This window comes from Solenopsis invicta, chromosome 14 (assembly GCF_016802725.1).
Source record: "Solenopsis invicta isolate M01_SB chromosome 14, UNIL_Sinv_3.0, whole genome shotgun sequence".
Taxonomy (NCBI): domain Eukaryota; kingdom Metazoa; phylum Arthropoda; class Insecta; order Hymenoptera; family Formicidae; genus Solenopsis; species Solenopsis invicta.
In genome coordinates this window covers 15,024,736-15,042,485 of record NC_052677.1, presented here as the reverse complement: position 1 = coordinate 15,042,485, position 17,750 = coordinate 15,024,736, and the positions used below count along the sequence as shown (strand labels likewise).

General features: G+C 36.0%; 1 protein-coding gene across 7 annotated transcripts; it reads right to left on the bottom strand.

The window, feature by feature from the left end:
* Positions 1-959: 959 nt before the first annotated feature.
* Positions 960-17,672, bottom strand: LOC105207580 (serine/arginine repetitive matrix protein 2). Of its 7 annotated transcripts, none has more exons than XM_026132331.2 (11): positions 17,379-17,671; positions 17,011-17,249; positions 16,400-16,637; positions 15,493-15,597; positions 9,395-9,709; positions 7,320-7,445; positions 7,003-7,081; positions 5,612-5,667; positions 3,393-5,435; positions 3,114-3,287; positions 960-1,296 (listed from the first exon to the last, which is right to left on the bottom strand). In XM_026132331.2, exons 3-11 carry the CDS (start codon positions 16,627-16,629, stop codon positions 1,146-1,148), a joined length of 3,279 nt encoding a protein of 1,092 aa, XP_025988116.1. In that variant the 5' UTR covers positions 16,630-16,637; positions 17,011-17,249; positions 17,379-17,671; the 3' UTR covers positions 960-1,145. The 7 variants fall into 7 exon arrangements, with proteins under 7 accessions (XP_025988116.1, XP_025988117.1, XP_025988115.1 ...); XM_026132332.2 differs by having other exon boundaries at positions 17,065-17,249; XM_026132330.2 differs by lacking the exon at positions 17,011-17,249 and having other exon boundaries at positions 17,379-17,670.
* Between the last annotated feature and the right edge of the window lie 78 nt (positions 17,673-17,750).

Here is a 17,750-nt window from a genome sequence, read left to right as displayed (position 1 = left end):
TTGAACGTTTTATAAAAACGTAAATTAACGTTCTTGTTTCACAGAGAAAAAAAATCTCGTATCTGTTATTGAAATATCCTCTTTACTTATTTTGCACACCTTTTTTTATTTAAATAAAAATCTCGTCTAGAAGTTACATAAAAATAAGGTTACTGCCATGTTAATACGAATCTGCTTGACTAGAGAAAAGGAGAGAGTATATAATACACATTAAAATCTACATTGATATCCATCTTTCTCCATGATAATTTTCTAATATCAACAATAATTGCAAAATTGCACTATAATTTGAATAAAAATTTGAAATAAATATAAAGTTGACACCATGATATCTACTTTTCCGATAAGATTATTTAAGTAAGATATCATTGCGAACAAATTTTCTATTTCTTTTTATAAACCGATTCTTAATTGGTATTTTGTTAAAGTATGCAAAAAATGCATCCGTAGATTCGTAATTATATGTTTGAAATGGTGTTCGAAATTAATAAATATTCAAATAATAGTAATCAACAGCTGCCTTTGCATTTCTAGGTAACTCTACAAATTGTTATCCTAACTTCGTAAAATTAATATAAATAATCTCTTTTCCTATAAACGTAAAAATATCCGTAAGTTGATTCAGTTTTCAGACTGTTGTTTGAATTAATTGGTATCATGTACAATTCATACAGTCTTAGAATCGACAGAAGGTATAGCGTTATTCTTCATGAAATTCGAATAAACAGCACGAAAACTATTAATGAAATTATTGCTATAATGAAGATGAATTTCTTAATTTTTGTAAGAAATAATATAAAGTGCCCATTTATCTCGGAATATTCCGTGCAGTTCTCTCGGAAAACTTAACAGACATTATTAAACTTCTTCTCTGGAACATTCTTCAACCCTCTATGACCTGAATTTTCACTTTTAAATTAATATTTACATCTATAATTTTCTAAATTAATGCATCTTCGAATATATATATATATATTTTTTTTTTTTTTGAATGTTTAAATCAACATCTGGGAAATCGATTAATGCGATACGATGGTTTCCTTCAGGTCGTAAAGAATTGAGCTACGTCGCTCTCTCCGAGTCTAGTGTATGTAGAAGAAGGAACGTTATTCCCTATTTACTGGGAATTTATTCACGCATCTTTCTCAACGCGTATAAGACGGACTACGACTCGCGGAACCGCTGGATCGATGACTCGGACTAGACCAGTTGCTATGCCTGCTGCTCTCGGAACTACTCGGTGACGAGGGTGGTGTTGGGGTTGGTCGATGATACGGAATTGGACGTTTCCTCGCGCTAAAATGAATGTCCGTTAGTATATTGCGATATTTTTCTAGTGAAAAACGAATGTTATTTACAAATGTTAATTTTGAAAGAACGGAAAATGATGAAATATTCGTCATTCTCTTACTCGTATTAGCAAAAATTAAATTATGAATAATAAAAATTTAGAATAACGATGACAATAATTATGAATACTTTTAATGTCATAAAGTATTATTATTGCTCATTGTTAGATATTTAAAATTAATTAATTGCTTCTAAATAATGATAATTAGTAAATTAGCGAATAATGATCATTAGTAATAGATAATCCTTATTCTTAAATTTATTGCATGGATTAATTTATAATCTCAATAAAGAAAGTTTGAGTATTATGAAAAAAACACAGCAGGATGCACATGCGATGTGAGGAAAAATAAATTAAGCAAGCTGCAGAAAAACGGGGATGTGTAAAATAAAAATGTGATAACTTACCTATCAGCGAAACATTTTTCTGAAGAATGCAGTGGAGCGCGAAAAACACTCAGAAACCGCAAAAATATTAAACTAAGAAAATTATAATTAAGAAATTATAAATCGAGAAAAAAATTAGTTTGCCGATACATATTTTTTTATTTAGCGATTGACAATAAAATAAAAGGAATTTTCTACTACATATGTGTGAGACAACAATTTAATTTACAATATTTATAAAGGAAAACATACACGCATGCTATATCTACATGATATTCGTATAATTAATTACAAGTGATTTGATTGAAAAAAAAAAGGAAAGAGGAAGGAAGAAAGAAAAGATTATACAAATGAAAAATCTATAAAATACAAAATAGGTAAATGATCAACGCTAAATCTCATTCTACTTTTCAATAATTATGCTGATAATTATGATCGCTAGTAATTACGATAATATTTGGTCATAATTTACATGAAACTTTCCTGTTTCTGTCATTACATTTGTCATTTGAATAAACTCAATTACACAATTATATTTTAATCATCACATATATATGTATATATATATATCTAAACACTATTTAACACCTTGACCATCAAATCATTGATCGGGATAGTTTCATTTGTCAGATATAAACGTTATTGAGTAAGTTTCATATATTATTTAGACGTTAGCTAAAAAAATTAATCACTTTTTACTCCGTAGCATAGTTAAAGTCCACTATTGTCTAATGAGATAATAATTAGGTTCGTTCTTAAACGATGCAAATAAAAGATACGATATTGAAATACAAAGGATATTAATCCTGGTGATCAAAATTTTAATTGCAAATCTCTAAACTGCTTAGAGGTAAAAGTTTATATATATATATATATATATATATATATATATATATATTTATATATATTTATATATATCAGACTTTTATTGCTATACTTTTATATACTGTGCGCAGCCATAACTCTATCTTCTATGCCTGTCCTTTGATCTGTCCCTGTAGGACACAATAAATACAATATTAGCACACCGAAAGTCGAGTTTTCTTAATCATGTGGACGAATGATCTGTTTTTCGTCGAAAACAGTTTCTTTATATTTTTTTCTAATAAACTTTGAACAATCCTTTTTAAAAATTATTTCTTAAGCATTTCTTCTTTTTTAGCGATTATAATAATGATATGATATATACAATAATAACAAAACTCTAAAAACAAAATAAATCTGAACTAAAGAAAATAAGTAACTGATAAAATTAAAGTCTACGATTACAGTGGTGGATTCACGGAGTCCAGCGCGCGCGTACAGAAAGTGCATGATAAATATATATGTATATATATAAACTACCATGATAATGCACGCAATTTTGCGTTACCTACCTTGTAATACGTCGTCTATCTAGAAAGCTAGGTGAACCGTGACGTCGAGGTATCGATGGTGAGCGTGATCTACTGGATGCAGAGCTGCTGGAGGTGGAGCGGGAGGATCGACTGGAGACACTGCTGGATGATCTTGATGAGCTGGAAAAACTTCTACCTCGACTGTGCCTCGAGCTAAAAAGAGAAAAAAGACACTCAAAACATTTATCAAATAGTTTTTATATAATTTTAATGATTTTTTAAAATTACAGATATAGTTGCTTAATTATGAATTCTTACCTGGCAGAGGATCGCGAGCTACTCCTAGTGTGACTGCGTTTGTCCTTGTCTCTGGATATCCTCGACGCCGATCGCGAGCGACTCTTGGATTTCTTTGACAACGAACGGCTGTGCGATCTTTTCTTCGACAGCGATCTGCTCCTGGACTTCTTTGACAAGGAAGAGCGACTGCGCGATCTCCTCTTCGACAACGATCGATTTCTGCTTCTAGATCGCGAAGCAGATTTCTTACACCTCGAGAGCGATCTCGAAGCGCTCGAGCGTTTCGATTCTGCCGAAGAAGATCTTGACCGGGGCGAGCGCTGCTGTTTCGCTCTCGTCTTGGGTGATAATTTCTTCGCCCTAGAGGCCGATCTAGAAGTCGATCGTCGCCCAGGTGATGCCGATTTCTTGCCTCGCGAACGAGAACGCGATTTTTTGTCTCTGGACGGCGATCTGGAAGACCTCACTTTGTCCGCGACAGATGGCGATCTCGTGCATGATCTTGACGCCGATCTGGAATATGATTTACTTTTCTTTGGCGATCTCGAACGTCGATTCAATCTGGCTAATGAAATGTTCATCAAAGGTGGCGGTGATTCACTCGGTGAACGCAGTTTCATTATTGTGTTGTCATCTCTGGAAATCATGATCGTGATAGGGGAACGAGACGAATCCCTCTTCGAAGCATCTTTCTTCGAAGATGTAACCGATGGCGAGTCTTTCTTGCCAGAGGAACTTGGCGATCGCGAAAACCGACTATTCGTCTTGGTTTTCACGCTAGGAGACGCAGAATCAACTTTATCAAAGGATTGTAATTGAGGCAACGACGCCGCCAATGGCGGTGACTCGCTTGGAGATCTAATTTTAATCGCCGCCTCCTCTCGAGTGAGAGGTAGAGCCGGTGAAGGCGATCTGCTGGATACCGGCGACTGAATGACTGGTAAAGCCTGTATGACTGGTTCTTTCGAGCTGGATCTGTCTCGAATCGGTACAGAATTCTGTGCAATGTTTTTCGGCGGTTCGTTTGGTAAAGCTATATCTAACACATCTTCCCGCCTTTCAATTTTGATCTTCGTTGGACTGATCACTTTCTTTTCCAACGTCTCCCGCGCCTTCGCCGCCAGGCCACTCTGTAGTCGTTTCAATGTGTTTAATTCTATTATCCTCCGTTCCTCGTCTTCCTGCTGTTGCTGCTTACTGGGCTCATCGTCGGCCAAATCAGCTTCATCCTCACTCGACGATCTCAAACTTACTCTGGGCGCAACCGCTATTTGCTGCGTTTTCCTGTTCCTTGAAGTTGAGCGCGACTTTACCTTATCGCTTTTGGATTTCTTCTTCTGATCCCGTCGCGGTTTTCGATCCTCCAGAATATCCTTATAGCGTTCTGGATTCTTTCTAACCGGCGAATAGCTCAAAGTGGAGCGCGATCGAGATCGTCGATGTTGTCGTCTCGCCGAGCGTGATCTTCGACGAAAATCGGTTTCCCTTCGTCTCAGCGGAGATGGTCTCCTGCGAGAAGACCCGTAACGATCATACTTAGAGCGGCTTCTGCTTCTAGACACGGAATGCCTACCGTGTCTCCTAGGCGATCTAGAATATCCTCGTCTTCGTTTAGGAGACGGACTCACACGGCGTGACCTCGAATACCTTCTGGGAGACCTTCCTCCTCCTCCTCTATCTCTATCTCTGTCTCTATCTCTATCATTTTTATCGCTTCTATCGCCTCTATCACCTCTGCTTCTGGAAGATGATTTGTGTCGTCTGTTTAATGAAAGAGGAGGGCTTCTATTGTGATTCAGCGGTGATTTGTCTCGCTTCTCTGCCACGCTCTTTTTCGGCGAATCTTTCTTTGTTTTAGTAACGGTTAACGGCGGCAGCGGTGGAGTCTCGTCCCGAGATATTGCTGTTCGAGACAATGTCTCTCGCTTCGGTGATCGGATCGATCGAGGAGGAAGTGGTTCTCGCGAGGTCGAAGTACTCTCGGGAACTTCATTCCTTGACGCCTTGTCCACCACAGTGCTTTTTTCATATTTCACCGATTTTTTCGGTCTTTCCACGGAGCTATAAGATCAATTTATGTCCAATCAGAAATTAAATAAAAAAAAGTAAATTAAAGTAAATAAGTAAATTACTGAAAATTGTCGATCTTCTGTCACGTATTTGTAAAATAACATAATCGTATTTGCAAAAATTTTTTTTAAATAAAGAAATTAAAAAATCAAAAGCAATCGACGTACCTGTCCGTGGAGCTTTCGGATGACTGGCGTTTCCGTTTAGTCGAAGTCTTCTTTTTCTAAAAGGAAATTCAACATGAATCAATATTGCTTATTGACTCTAATTAGTGAACATCAATCATGCATTCGTCAAGAGTACAATGAAAAGAAATGCAACAAAAAAGGAATAATGTATTTATTTCAAAAATTTTTCAGAGTCTGCTCCTTTCGGATCTTTTAATCAACAGTTATCGTGAAAAATGATAAAAAATAAAAATAAAATATGAGATGGTTTATTTTTTGATATTTTGCACATCTGGAAGAAACTACAACTCGAAAAAAAATCATCAAATAACAAATTTTAAGAATAAGTCTGTGATGAGAGTGGAAGTTTGAGCAAAAGATCTCTCAATCCTTTTTCGTAAAAATTGATAATAAAATTAATTTGAATGTTCTATCCCCTAGGGATATTCCCCCCATTTCGTGATAATAAAACGTAGAAACGTGGTGAAACATAAAAACATTATGTAATTATTACAAATATTTACATGAAATAATATACATATTTTGGTAAAGTAATTATTAAATTAATTTTTTTAATTTTTAAGTTAAAAGTTATTTAGACTTAATGTAAAATAAAACAACAGTTAATATAAAAATGTAATTTAAAAAGACTAATAACTTCAAGTTGTTTTTCCAAAATGCACATTAAATTGAAAGATTTTTTATGAGCACAAAGATCCGAAATCCTACTTATTCTATTTTTTAATCTTTCCTTTTGTAATAACGGCAATCTCCTTTCAAAAATACGTTTTAATAATCCTTTATTTCAGAACAAGCAGTCTCCGAGATCGGTCTTCCGTAATTAGTGTATAATAGTGCTCGACATACAACGAGTGAGAAATAGAGAGGCTTTTACACAACAGTAAAAATTCGCAAAATTCGATAGTACACGAGTACGTATGAATCCACAAAATTAGAAATTACATTGAGTAGCGGCATATCTGGTACTCACTCAGGGAATGTCCTGTCAAATGGCGCTGAATAATTACAAACAATACTGAGTTTTATACTTTGAAATAATGAACTATCGAAAAACTGGAAATCAGATGAAAAATTGTATCATATGCAAAATAACAAGCGAACCGGATAGAATTGGCAAGGAGAAGGAGACGATCATGCTATTCTTTTCGATACAGTGACAAACTCAAGAGATCGGATAACAATAGTAATCACCCAGCGTCAACCGATTGAAAAAAGAAAAGAAACAAAAATGTAGAAACGTTATCATGCACCTACTTTCACGTGCCGAAGTACATATATAAAGATATAAATATGTATGTAAAGAGAGAGAAAAATAGAGACAAAAAGAGACCGGAATTTATGTTTAAGTTTCTTCAAAGTATCGTGCATACCTCATGCTTGTCCTTTCCCTCGACTTTGAGCTTTTTCTTTTTCTTTTTCTTCTTCTTCTTCGACTCAGCCTCCGACGAGCTATGCAATATCCATTCATTATGTACTTTTACCGCATAACTTATGTATTAATTTCATAATTAAATTTGATTACATCTTACAAGTGAATCGCTTAACATTTTTTTAACCAATTTAAATTAATAAAATATGTTAATAATATTAATGAAACATAGTACTATAGTAAACGTTTTTATTTTAAAAATTTTAAACATAAAGAAATATTCTTATTGCGATTTAATAAATTGACTATCGTCATTACTTGCTGTCATCGGAATCCTCGCTGGAGTCGCTGTCGGATGAAGTAGCCTCAGCCTTTTTGTGCTTCCTCTCCTTCTTCTTCTTTTTGGATTTTTCCTTTTTCTTGCCGGACTTGGGGGATTCGGATCTATGGAATCGGAGATTGAACAATCGTTACAAAAGTCTCGAGGTGGTTGCACCTTTTTTTTGTTTTTTGTCAAACGATATTTAGTTTTATATAACTCTTGCAGTGGGCGTCTTCCTGTCGACAAGTGCATACCTTTGTGCTGACAATATATAAAGAAAGCTGTAGTACACAACGGTATCGGTGTACGTGACAAAACAATTCTCCGTTCTATCGATATATCAACGTATACGTACGTACAATATATACAAGCTTAAGAAATTTTATAACTTTTCACGATAAAAATTTGGAATATATTCCACTCGCCGAGAACAACAATGCAATTTTAATTTCTTCTATGACATGATCAAAATAACTCGATTTTAAATAAAAGCCAGCGATTTATGAAGAGTACTTTCGAAATAATTAGGCAAGCTTTCGAATATCTTACATTCGAAAAAAATAGAAGTTCACGTCAATGTAGCATATTGATATGAACTTATCTCTTTCATTTCCGAAGTTCGTCTAAGTATTTCAAAGGTACTTCGTGAATGAATTTTGCATCACAATACTCATTCTGAAGTGTATGCGATAACAAGGAAAACAAAGTATAACGATGCGTATACAAGTGAGATTGTCCACAATATCGCGTATAATATCGTATATAGCTAACAAACCGACTACATAATAACTCGCTTTGAAAGATCTGGTTTTACTCATTTTCGGAGTTCCCGAGGAGCTCTCCAATCCTCGGGTTGCAGTCCACAACCGCGAAAAACCACATCTTTCAACGGAAGATTTATGGAAGACAAATATACAAAATATATATATATATATATAATACATAATATGAGGAGTATTGATATAAATATGGGATTAGCATTACCTTGATAACCATCGATAAGGACGGACTTGTCAGAAAAAAATAGAGAGATGACATTAACAACAAGCTTCATCGATAAACAACAACAGAGAGATAGAAATGTATGATTCTTGTTTTCATTTCTTTTTGTGCAATTTTCTCTACTTTTTAACTGTCTTTAACGTTCTTTCTCTGCGTTTATATTGCGAAAACCCGCGTTTTTATCACTTCACCACTCTCCTGGCAAATGTTTGCACGTCATTTGTTCGAAAATTATGACATATTGTTTATATAAATCTCTATTATTATAAATGTAAACGTTTGCAGCACTAGCAGTTTTCCATACTTTTAGTATATTTCTTACAAACTATTTTCATATTTAAAAAAAAAATTAAAATTACATTTTTATAAAAATGTAATTTATACATAATTTCTATTTACAAAACATATAATTTTTAATTGCGAATTTGAACAAAAAGACGAAACGTAACAAACATTTACCGCAGAGAGATATCTAATCACGTGAGAGACAATCTCTCAGAAAAAATCCCATCGATAATGCTTCTATTAATCACGCGCTTTGCATACGACGCACGACATTAAGCTTTTCTCGAAGAGAATTTTTTTTGCAAATTAATTCGCGACGACCACACTTACCTACTGCGCCTACTGGGTAGGCACTCAGTCCTCCTCAGTTCTGTTTGAAACAGAGAAAGGTGTACGGGATATGAGACAGTAGGTGGTGAGTCATGAGTTTACAGTTCTGTAAATCCAGCTAACGCGTAAAAAAAAGCAAAAGAGAGAGAAAGAGATAGAGTACGAGCGTTTACAAAACGAACAGTCTCGATTAACCGACGTAGGAAGAGAAAGAGAGGAAACTTTCTACTCGGATCTTGGTCGCTTTCTTTTCTCTTTTCTGGGGTGTTCCGGAGGCGTGTGACGGGGGCCGAGTGTGCGGTCTTGGAGCCTCGATTCGCATCTTACTCTGAGTCGATACTTAAAACGGAAGCGAGAGAAAGAAAAAGAGAAAAAGAGAGAGAAAAAAAGGTCTCGGTGGGATCGAATCCAGCCTCCATGGAGCCGTGCGCGCACCGTTTACGTTATGCTGTACCTTTCCCGTTTGTGCTTCTTGGCCTTCTTCTTCTTGCCCGCGCTCGTGCTGCCGGAACGCTTCCGCTTTTTCTTCTCGGTGACCGTGGTGACAACCGCTTCCGGTACCGACGGCGGCGGCGCTGGACTCGGTGTACGAACCAGCTCGTAGACTTTGTTTGCGGCGGCAGCGGCGGCTCGTGCCTCTGCCTCGCGCGCGTGCCGCTCCGGGTCTAGGCTACTGCCTTCCACGAAGAACTCGGAGATGCCGAAAGCCTCGCGCAGCTTCGCATTCTTCTCCTGCTGCGCCTCGGCGATCTGATGTGTCTCGCGTACACTGAAAACATAGGCTTCGTCAGTTTTGAAAAAGAATTCACTAAAAGTTACAAAATTTGCAAACGAATCATATATACAGCCATCAATTAATTTTCAAGAATTACAGTCACCAATAGTTTTTTACGAATGTGCAATGCCCACCCGTGAAAAAAAAAACTCCATCCAAATCAACACAGTTACAATTATTGAATGATCGACAATGGCCGATTTTGTTTGCGAATAAAATTCTCACAAAAATTGCATCCCATTTTCGCAACCCTCATTTAACTCGCTACCGTGATTAAGTATGTCACAACTGATGATCCAATGCCAATTATCAAATCGCATGTCAATCATAAAAATCCAGCACAGCGAAAATAAACAATCGAATTTCACACTAATTGGAGTAATTAGTAATTTCACATTTTCAATATTAACGTTTATTTTTACGAATAATCTTATAGATCATGTGATTTGCAGAATTGAATCTAATAACTCGACACAGAATCAAAATAGAATCTAATCTCAGCACCATATGTTCGAGACGATCAAATCGCGAATCGTGTCGCACGTACAGAAAGAATGTGAACGTTAATAAACGCAAGTAAATGTTTAATTGTCGATTCTTCGTTTTTGAAATTTCGGTCCACTATTATCTTTGCAGACGGGCCATCGAGACGACTTGTATATGGCACGCTTATGATAATTGCAGTCGCGCTCCTGACTGAAGAATGATTAAAATCACGTACCGCGACGATATCTTCACAGTCATTCTTCTAAAAGCGATGATCGCTTCTTCAAAGCTACGGCGATCTGAAAACGTTTAAACTCGCGGGAACGCCCTGTACTGAGAGACAACGGTACCAACGTTATCCTTAACGAGCGTCGCGATGCTAATGACATAACACACTGCGGGACAACTAGAATGGCAAGCAGGGGCAGGAATCGCACGGGTCCTTTCTCTCTCTTTCTCTCTCTCTACTTTTCCTGCGACGGTGAAAAGCGGTGAACCGGGGTCGAGCCGGGGGCGAGAGCCACCCCTGCGCGCTTGCACGCACCGCGCCGGAACCCAGCGGATCAATACAATCCAGCTGTTCTCTTTTCTGGCATCCCCTTTGCGCTGTAGAATTGCCATCAGAGACTTACGCGGAGTCGATCCGCGAACAAATCAGAAGCCCGAAGAGCGAAATAAATCAACATGCTATTGTTTCCTTATTCTCAGAAATGTCGTTATTATTCGGAAATTTTAAATTCTCATAAAACTAAGTTTTGAATTACAACTCTGATAAAAAATAAAATTTATATGAGATAAAAAATAAAAATTTTATATAAGATCGTCCACATCAAAATTACCTGTCCTTATATAACATACTTTTGCTAAGAGAAAAGTAGTGACTGAATGATTGAAGATATTCTATGTAGCAAAAATTTAACCTTGATAATTATACACTATTTGAGCTGTAATATAAACTGTACAGCGGGAAAAACTTAAAAAAATAATGGATTTTATATTTCTTTGATTTTAAAAATGAGCAGAAATATTATCTTTATATTCAAAATTATCGTTATATCAATAGAGAATTAAAATTTTTTTCTATGTTATACATTGATAGTCGATACATTGGCAAGATGAGACTTGGACAAAAATACCCCGATGTACAGTTTTAGGATCGAGCTAAAAGCTGACGCTGACAAAGGGATTCACCTGACGACGGAGCGTATGTTGCTTCGCCGTTCGGCGAGCAGGTGTAGCTGAATACGCTGACAGCAGCAGCAGTGTTGACGCTGCATCTGCAGCAGTTGCTGCTGCTGTTTCCTCTTGCCACCGTTATTGGCCGCAGCGTAGTGCAATTTGCGTTTGCGCGAGCGCTTCAGCACCTTTTGCCTGTCCAGTAGGAAATTGCCGCCTCGCCATAGCGTCTCAAAGAAGGCCCGACCGTCGGCCGGGCCACGTCCACGCGCGGGTTTCGCCGGTGGCACCATCGCCGACATTGCCATTTTTTCAAAATTCAAATGCAGCGACGAACAAGAATTTCTTCGAGAGATCTTCCTTGGTGCAATCCGATGTGACGTTGAACGATTGGCCTCTTTTAATAACCAGTTCAGTTTCAAGTCTAAAGCTTGTTTTCAGAATTTTGTTGTTTTTTTATTCATAGTACCATTTTTACCATAGATTGAATCTCAGATTTATCTCTTTTTGTTTTTAGAAACAAAATTCTTCTTCGTGCTTGGTATGATACAGTGTGGAGATAATTATTAATTTCTCGTTAATGACGTACTTCTGATCGTAGAATAATCGCTGATTATGCAGACTGATTGCGGATAATCTACGCTGCAATTTCTCTTCGTCTCTTCTATCCACTTTTGGTTCTAATGACCGACAGTTATCTCAAGCCACCCTGTACGTCTCGTTTCTCTTCACAGCAAATTTATTCCAATTACCCTAAAATAAAGGAGATGGTAAGAGATGGTAATAGGAGATGGAATAACATTGGCAAGGTAATATTAGGCTGCTAATTATACTCGAGACACCCCGCCGGTTGGTCCACGTTGCGCAAGTGACTTTACGACGCTTTAATCCCTTCGCAAAAAAGAAACAGAAGGGCTGAAGCGGGGGTACGAGGGACAATTGCAGGCGAAGATAATAGTTTTCTCCCTTTCCAGTCGTCGCGTCTTTTGTATCCGCTGTCCCAGCTTTTCCAGCTAGAACAATCATACAGCGACGACAACGATGATGATGATGATGATGATGATGATGATTACAATAACAAGTTCCGTCTCTCCCTTTCCTTACGCATCGTTCCACTTTGATATTCTCCAAGCGGCTCTCATCATCTCATATCCGAGTGTTCTCGATCGTTTCACAGTGTTATCAAAGTTTCTCTTACTTTATATTCCTTATATTATATTTTTATTTTTATTACTTCTTATTCTATTAACCACTTATTACTGTTTGTAATTTCTTATAATTATCAGGAATAAATATCGTCTATACATCTTATAATACATTATTTTAATATCATTATTGTTTACTCGGACGTTAGACGTCCTTTTCTTATTCCATTACGATCATGGAAGAATATATAGCAATATATAAATCTTCGCATTGGAGTAATTGCTATACGTATTCTAATGGAGTTCAGGAAGACTTCAGATCAGGCACACTATTATCGCCGTGCTTCTTCTTTTTATATCAGGATGAAGCAGGACGCTTTCTTTAGCAATGTACCGTCGACTAGTCGACGTCTTGGAGACACATGGATTTCGTAGAAAAAACTTTTTATATTTCTTCTAAATAGAGATACATGAAGATATAATAATTTTAACAGCGTCTTTTTTTATGTTCCTGACGAAGTGAAAATTGCATGTGGAAGACATATGTTTTTTATATAATGAGATCTTTTTTTTATAAAAACTGTTGAAAAATTTAAGCTCCCTTTTTTTACGAATTTCCGTTATTTTACTTTATTGTTCTTTATTTTTTCGAATTTTTGCATCATATATATCTCGATGCACACTGTAAACATTCAGAATGATAAATGTCGATCTTCTTGATTAATAATCTGTTCCACTGAATAAGTTTATTCTTAGATAGTTGTGAGATCATTTCAGCCAATATTTAGATAATATACGATTTTCTCCACGTATATTACAATTTAATCTATTGAAATATGTACGATCAATATAAATTTCCTTGAAGTTTTCTTCTCATTCAGAATCACTCTGACATTCGATATCCGTTATTTTCCATACGTATCTGCGTTACAGTTGGTTCTAGTAAAATGTATGGATTCTTTTAAAGAAATCTTGCAAATTTTTTTCACTTATTACCGGATATGTAATAGATGATATTTTCGTATTTATACGCACTATATATTCAAACGAAAATTACGCGATCTTCCTCGCAGATTTCTTTCGCTCGATTATCACAATCAATTACTCGATACGATATCTTCTTCTCTAAGTTTGAACGACGCGTACTGTCGTGCTTGCTCCCGTGAAACTTTAACGCTAAACTTAAACTCTACCTCGCGATACGTACTCTAACTCGAGACTTAGCACTTAGGAACGACCTAGAGGAGCGGGATAGTAACCGCGCTACCAGATTAAATTAAGCTAATGGAAGACTTTTGTGATTTGTCCGCGAGTTCGTGTGCGTCGCGTCACATGTTCCTTCCCCGGCGGATGTCACCCGGTGTCACCCCGGATTAATCTGACCCACAATGCACCATCCGTCGACGACGACACACGACGACGCGTCCGCTGGCTGCGCCGTGACGCCGGTCCATCCTCGCACTGAGGCACTCGCCGGAAAAAGCTAGCCCGTCGAGAGCGAGATGCTGCGCTCCCTCTCTCTCCCACTTTTCGCTCTCCTCCGCCCTGAGTACACCCTCTCGTCACCTCTCACCCTCTTGGCGCCGGCGCTATGGGGTACGTCGATATCGCGAATATAACACCCTCCACCGATTCTACCGAGACTGCTACGGAATGCGACGCGTCCCCGCCCTCTGATATATCTCGCGTATATAAGTCATAACTCTGATATTTTTCTCAATACTGTACTCGCGAAAATGAATACAATTAAGACAATTTGAATTAACAATCGTCAATAATTGGAATAGCAATCGTTTTTAATTAAAATTATTGGTCGCATCTTTCTGCAGAATGCTTTCTTTTTAGTTTTCACGTACAACGCAATAAATCTATAAGAATAATTAAATTTATGTTCTAAAAAATAACTATATAAAATATTGATTAATAATATCAATTTAATTACTTTCTTTTTATCCTATTTTTTATAATCATATATCTCATATTCCTGACTTAAGATGATGATAAGATGATAACATATTAATAATACATTCTGATAAAATATACATTGTTGAATGTTATATCATCGCGTTTCTTAAAAAAACAATTCCATTTTTTATTTTCAGAAACTTTCTTTTTAAAAACAAAAAACTTTCTGGATGCATTAAAAAAAAGACATTTAATTTTTAAATGTCCCAATTTCTAAAAACTTTTTCTACAGCTTTAATATTAGTTTTTTATATTGCATTTACTATTATATTTGATTTATACTAAAAATCATACAGTTAATCAAATTGCAATTACAAAAATAACCAGGATGTGAAAAAAAACTTTCTTTAAATCTTCTAAAAAATGCTCATAAATCTTTTGAAATCTTCTTGAACGAGGATTTTCAGAGAGCATATAAATCTATAAATGTATTTTATCGCGATATGATGTTCCTTTTATAATTTTCCTTTATCACGGGATTGAGTAAAGTCGCGATGGAGAGATCCTGAGAAACTCAGACACCCTTACATATACGCCGTTTCATGGTATCTGCGCGTTGTCAGGATTTGACCGATAAAAATCAATAAGAGGAAAGCTTTTACACCTTTGAATTTCACGTACTTCTTAAAAAATATCTTAAAAAAATAAAGTACTCTCAAGTTTTTAACTTAATAACGTCAACAAAATCATTATTATTAAATTTGAGATTATATAATTTAATCTCAATTATGTACTGCTCTTAATACATATCTTCCAATTAATATATGTATATATATTTCCCTCATTTAATTTATACAAAATAATATTATGTAATACACTTCATTTATTTCTTAACTCTGTTTAATTTTTTATTTATCTATTATTCTAATATAGAGCTGTATATGATTACTATATTTCAATCAACTTATTCCAAATTATTATGTCTTTATTAATTTACTTCAATTTGTTGTATATCTTTAACCATTTTTGAGTTTAAAGAAAAATTACAAAAAAACATGTACTTACTTAACACGCCCAAATTCGTCTTGAGGTGTGGATGATTTAATGTCGCTACCCACTAACAATGATCTATAGGATTCCACTTTGTTCTGTATTTCTTCATTTGTAAATCTGTAATCCATAGTAAAAACGAGACAAAATTATATAAATTCTCAGGTAAACCTATTCTCTGTTTTTGTATTACCTACTTTAAACTATAAAAATCCATCATTATAATTGCCAATTGTTTAAATGTTATGTTCATTATATATTTTCTAAATATATGTAAATAATTTTTATATTTTATTCATATATACTGTGTCATTTATATTGTATTTCTATTATTATATAATTTAGGTTATAAATATGTTGTCGATCTAATTCCCAAGCAGCTTTTTTACTTTCCAGCTTAAATTAGATTGTAAACTGTAATAGGATTTGCTTTGCCTTTGGCTTCCATATATCATTTAAAGATAATACATTATTTATAGATATAATGGAAACAGAAACTCTAACTGCATTGGTAACTATTGACAATTGTTAGTTTTTATCAAGCCGATCCATGATCGCTCAATCATAACAATCAGACTACAGTGTAGTAAACCTTAACCTGTAAAAAACTGATTGATCACAGTTGAATGAAGTGAATAATTGGCTCTGGTTGGTCAGCTTCTTGTTCAAGACTTACTATATCTATTGTAAACCATAACTGATGGATATTGAGAATATTGAAACAAATATAATAACAATTAAGATAGTTATAAGATACTGCTGCAAATTAATAGAGTAGGCTACCATATTCTTTTAAAATTATTCTTATTAGAATAGCAAAAAAATTACAAATTTTGTATCCTGATATCATTTATAGATCAAGATTTCAAGAGCTGAAATATTAAAAGTATAAAGTAAAGAATTATAATTTATAAATATTTACCCTTGATCTTCTAGAATGTCAGCCAACTCTGCACACTTGACTTCAACCTTTCTTTTTCTGACATGGTCTAAGATTTCCTTGTTTGGCTGCTTATTCAGTTGATCTATTTTAGTTTCTTCTGTTTTATAGGTGACTTTGTCCTTGTTCTTACGCACAATTGCCCAATTCCTTTGAACATGTCCATTGGTACCAGAGCCACGTGGAGTTTGAAGTCCGATGCCATTGTACATCTTGCCTTCTGCGAATCAAAGAAGCACATTCTAATTAAGATATATGGTGATGAAATAGCTGCAAATTACAACATTAAAAGAAATGCTTTATAATATGTCAAAAATTAAACAATTTTACACTAAAAATTTGCCATTTTTACAAAAAATTGGTCTTTTTGAGTCTGTTTTACATTTACATGATTGGATTACACCATACATTACCAAGAAATCAAAGAATGGAAAAATCAAAGATTTACTTTAAGACCAGTTCTTTGTAGCCACATTATGTTGAACAAATGTGTATATTTAAAAGTGAATATCTAATCAGAAACTGAATACAAAACAAAAAAGTAAAAAAAAACGACTGAAAAGTTCAACAATTGACTATTAAATCACATTTACACGAGCGTTTATCGTAGTGTCGCTTCAAAATTGATTATTCGCTAGGGATCGCACCACTGTTCCGGTCTTGCGAAGGAGAGAGATCAACACGGCATTCGACCGAGTCACGGTGAGCAAGCCATTTTCACGTCTTGGACGGCGACGTTATCGCGGATATCGGGTCACCCGATGACACATATATGTGTACGCCGCGTATATATGTACACAGGCATTTAATAATCCAACGGATTCACGGGCATCTAGGTTAGAGTAGTGCACACAGTATAATCAATTATCGATCCGGTTGCGCGGCGCTGCGCAAATCTCGCACGTTCGAACGGAGGCACCGTCGTGCTCTCCGTCGCCGTCTACCCGGGAGCTCGTTTTACCTGTATCCTCGCCACAGCGATTGCCGATTATGTTCCCCCAGACCGGTGACTTGTCTGGAGTCTGGACGTGAAGAGCAGTGAAGGGGGAACGCTCAGAGAACCGCCGACGAGGAACTTTCACGAAGCGAGCAAGCGTGCGGCGCGAGCGCCCTTTCTGGACCGTTGCGACTTTCGGCCTCGTTCGGCGATCCTCGTCGATCCTCGGCGATTCTCGACGTGTGGCAAGTTCACACGATTCACAATTTCACACGCTGTGTCGTGCTACACAATCCATAGATTCCGGAGGCGAAATGAGAGGAGAGATGAAATGGATTAAAAGATGGATTAAAAGATCAATAAAAAAAATTTTAGGTACTCTACACACCCTTAAAT

Bases quoted from the DNA above. Each gene is read 5' to 3' on its own strand.
- LOC105207580 (XM_026132331.2), bottom strand. From the start codon at position 16,629: ATGTACAATGGCATCGGACTTCAAACTCCACGTGGCTCTGGTACCAAT. The intron at 7,446-9,394 runs GTACAGCATAAC...CCGATTCCATAG, and splicing joins AAGAAGCACAAACGGGAAAG to ATCCGAATCCCCCAAGTCCG. The intron at 5,436-5,611 runs GTACGTCGATTG...TTGATCTTATAG, and splicing joins TCCGAAAGCTCCACGGACAG to CTCCGTGGAAAGACCGAAAA.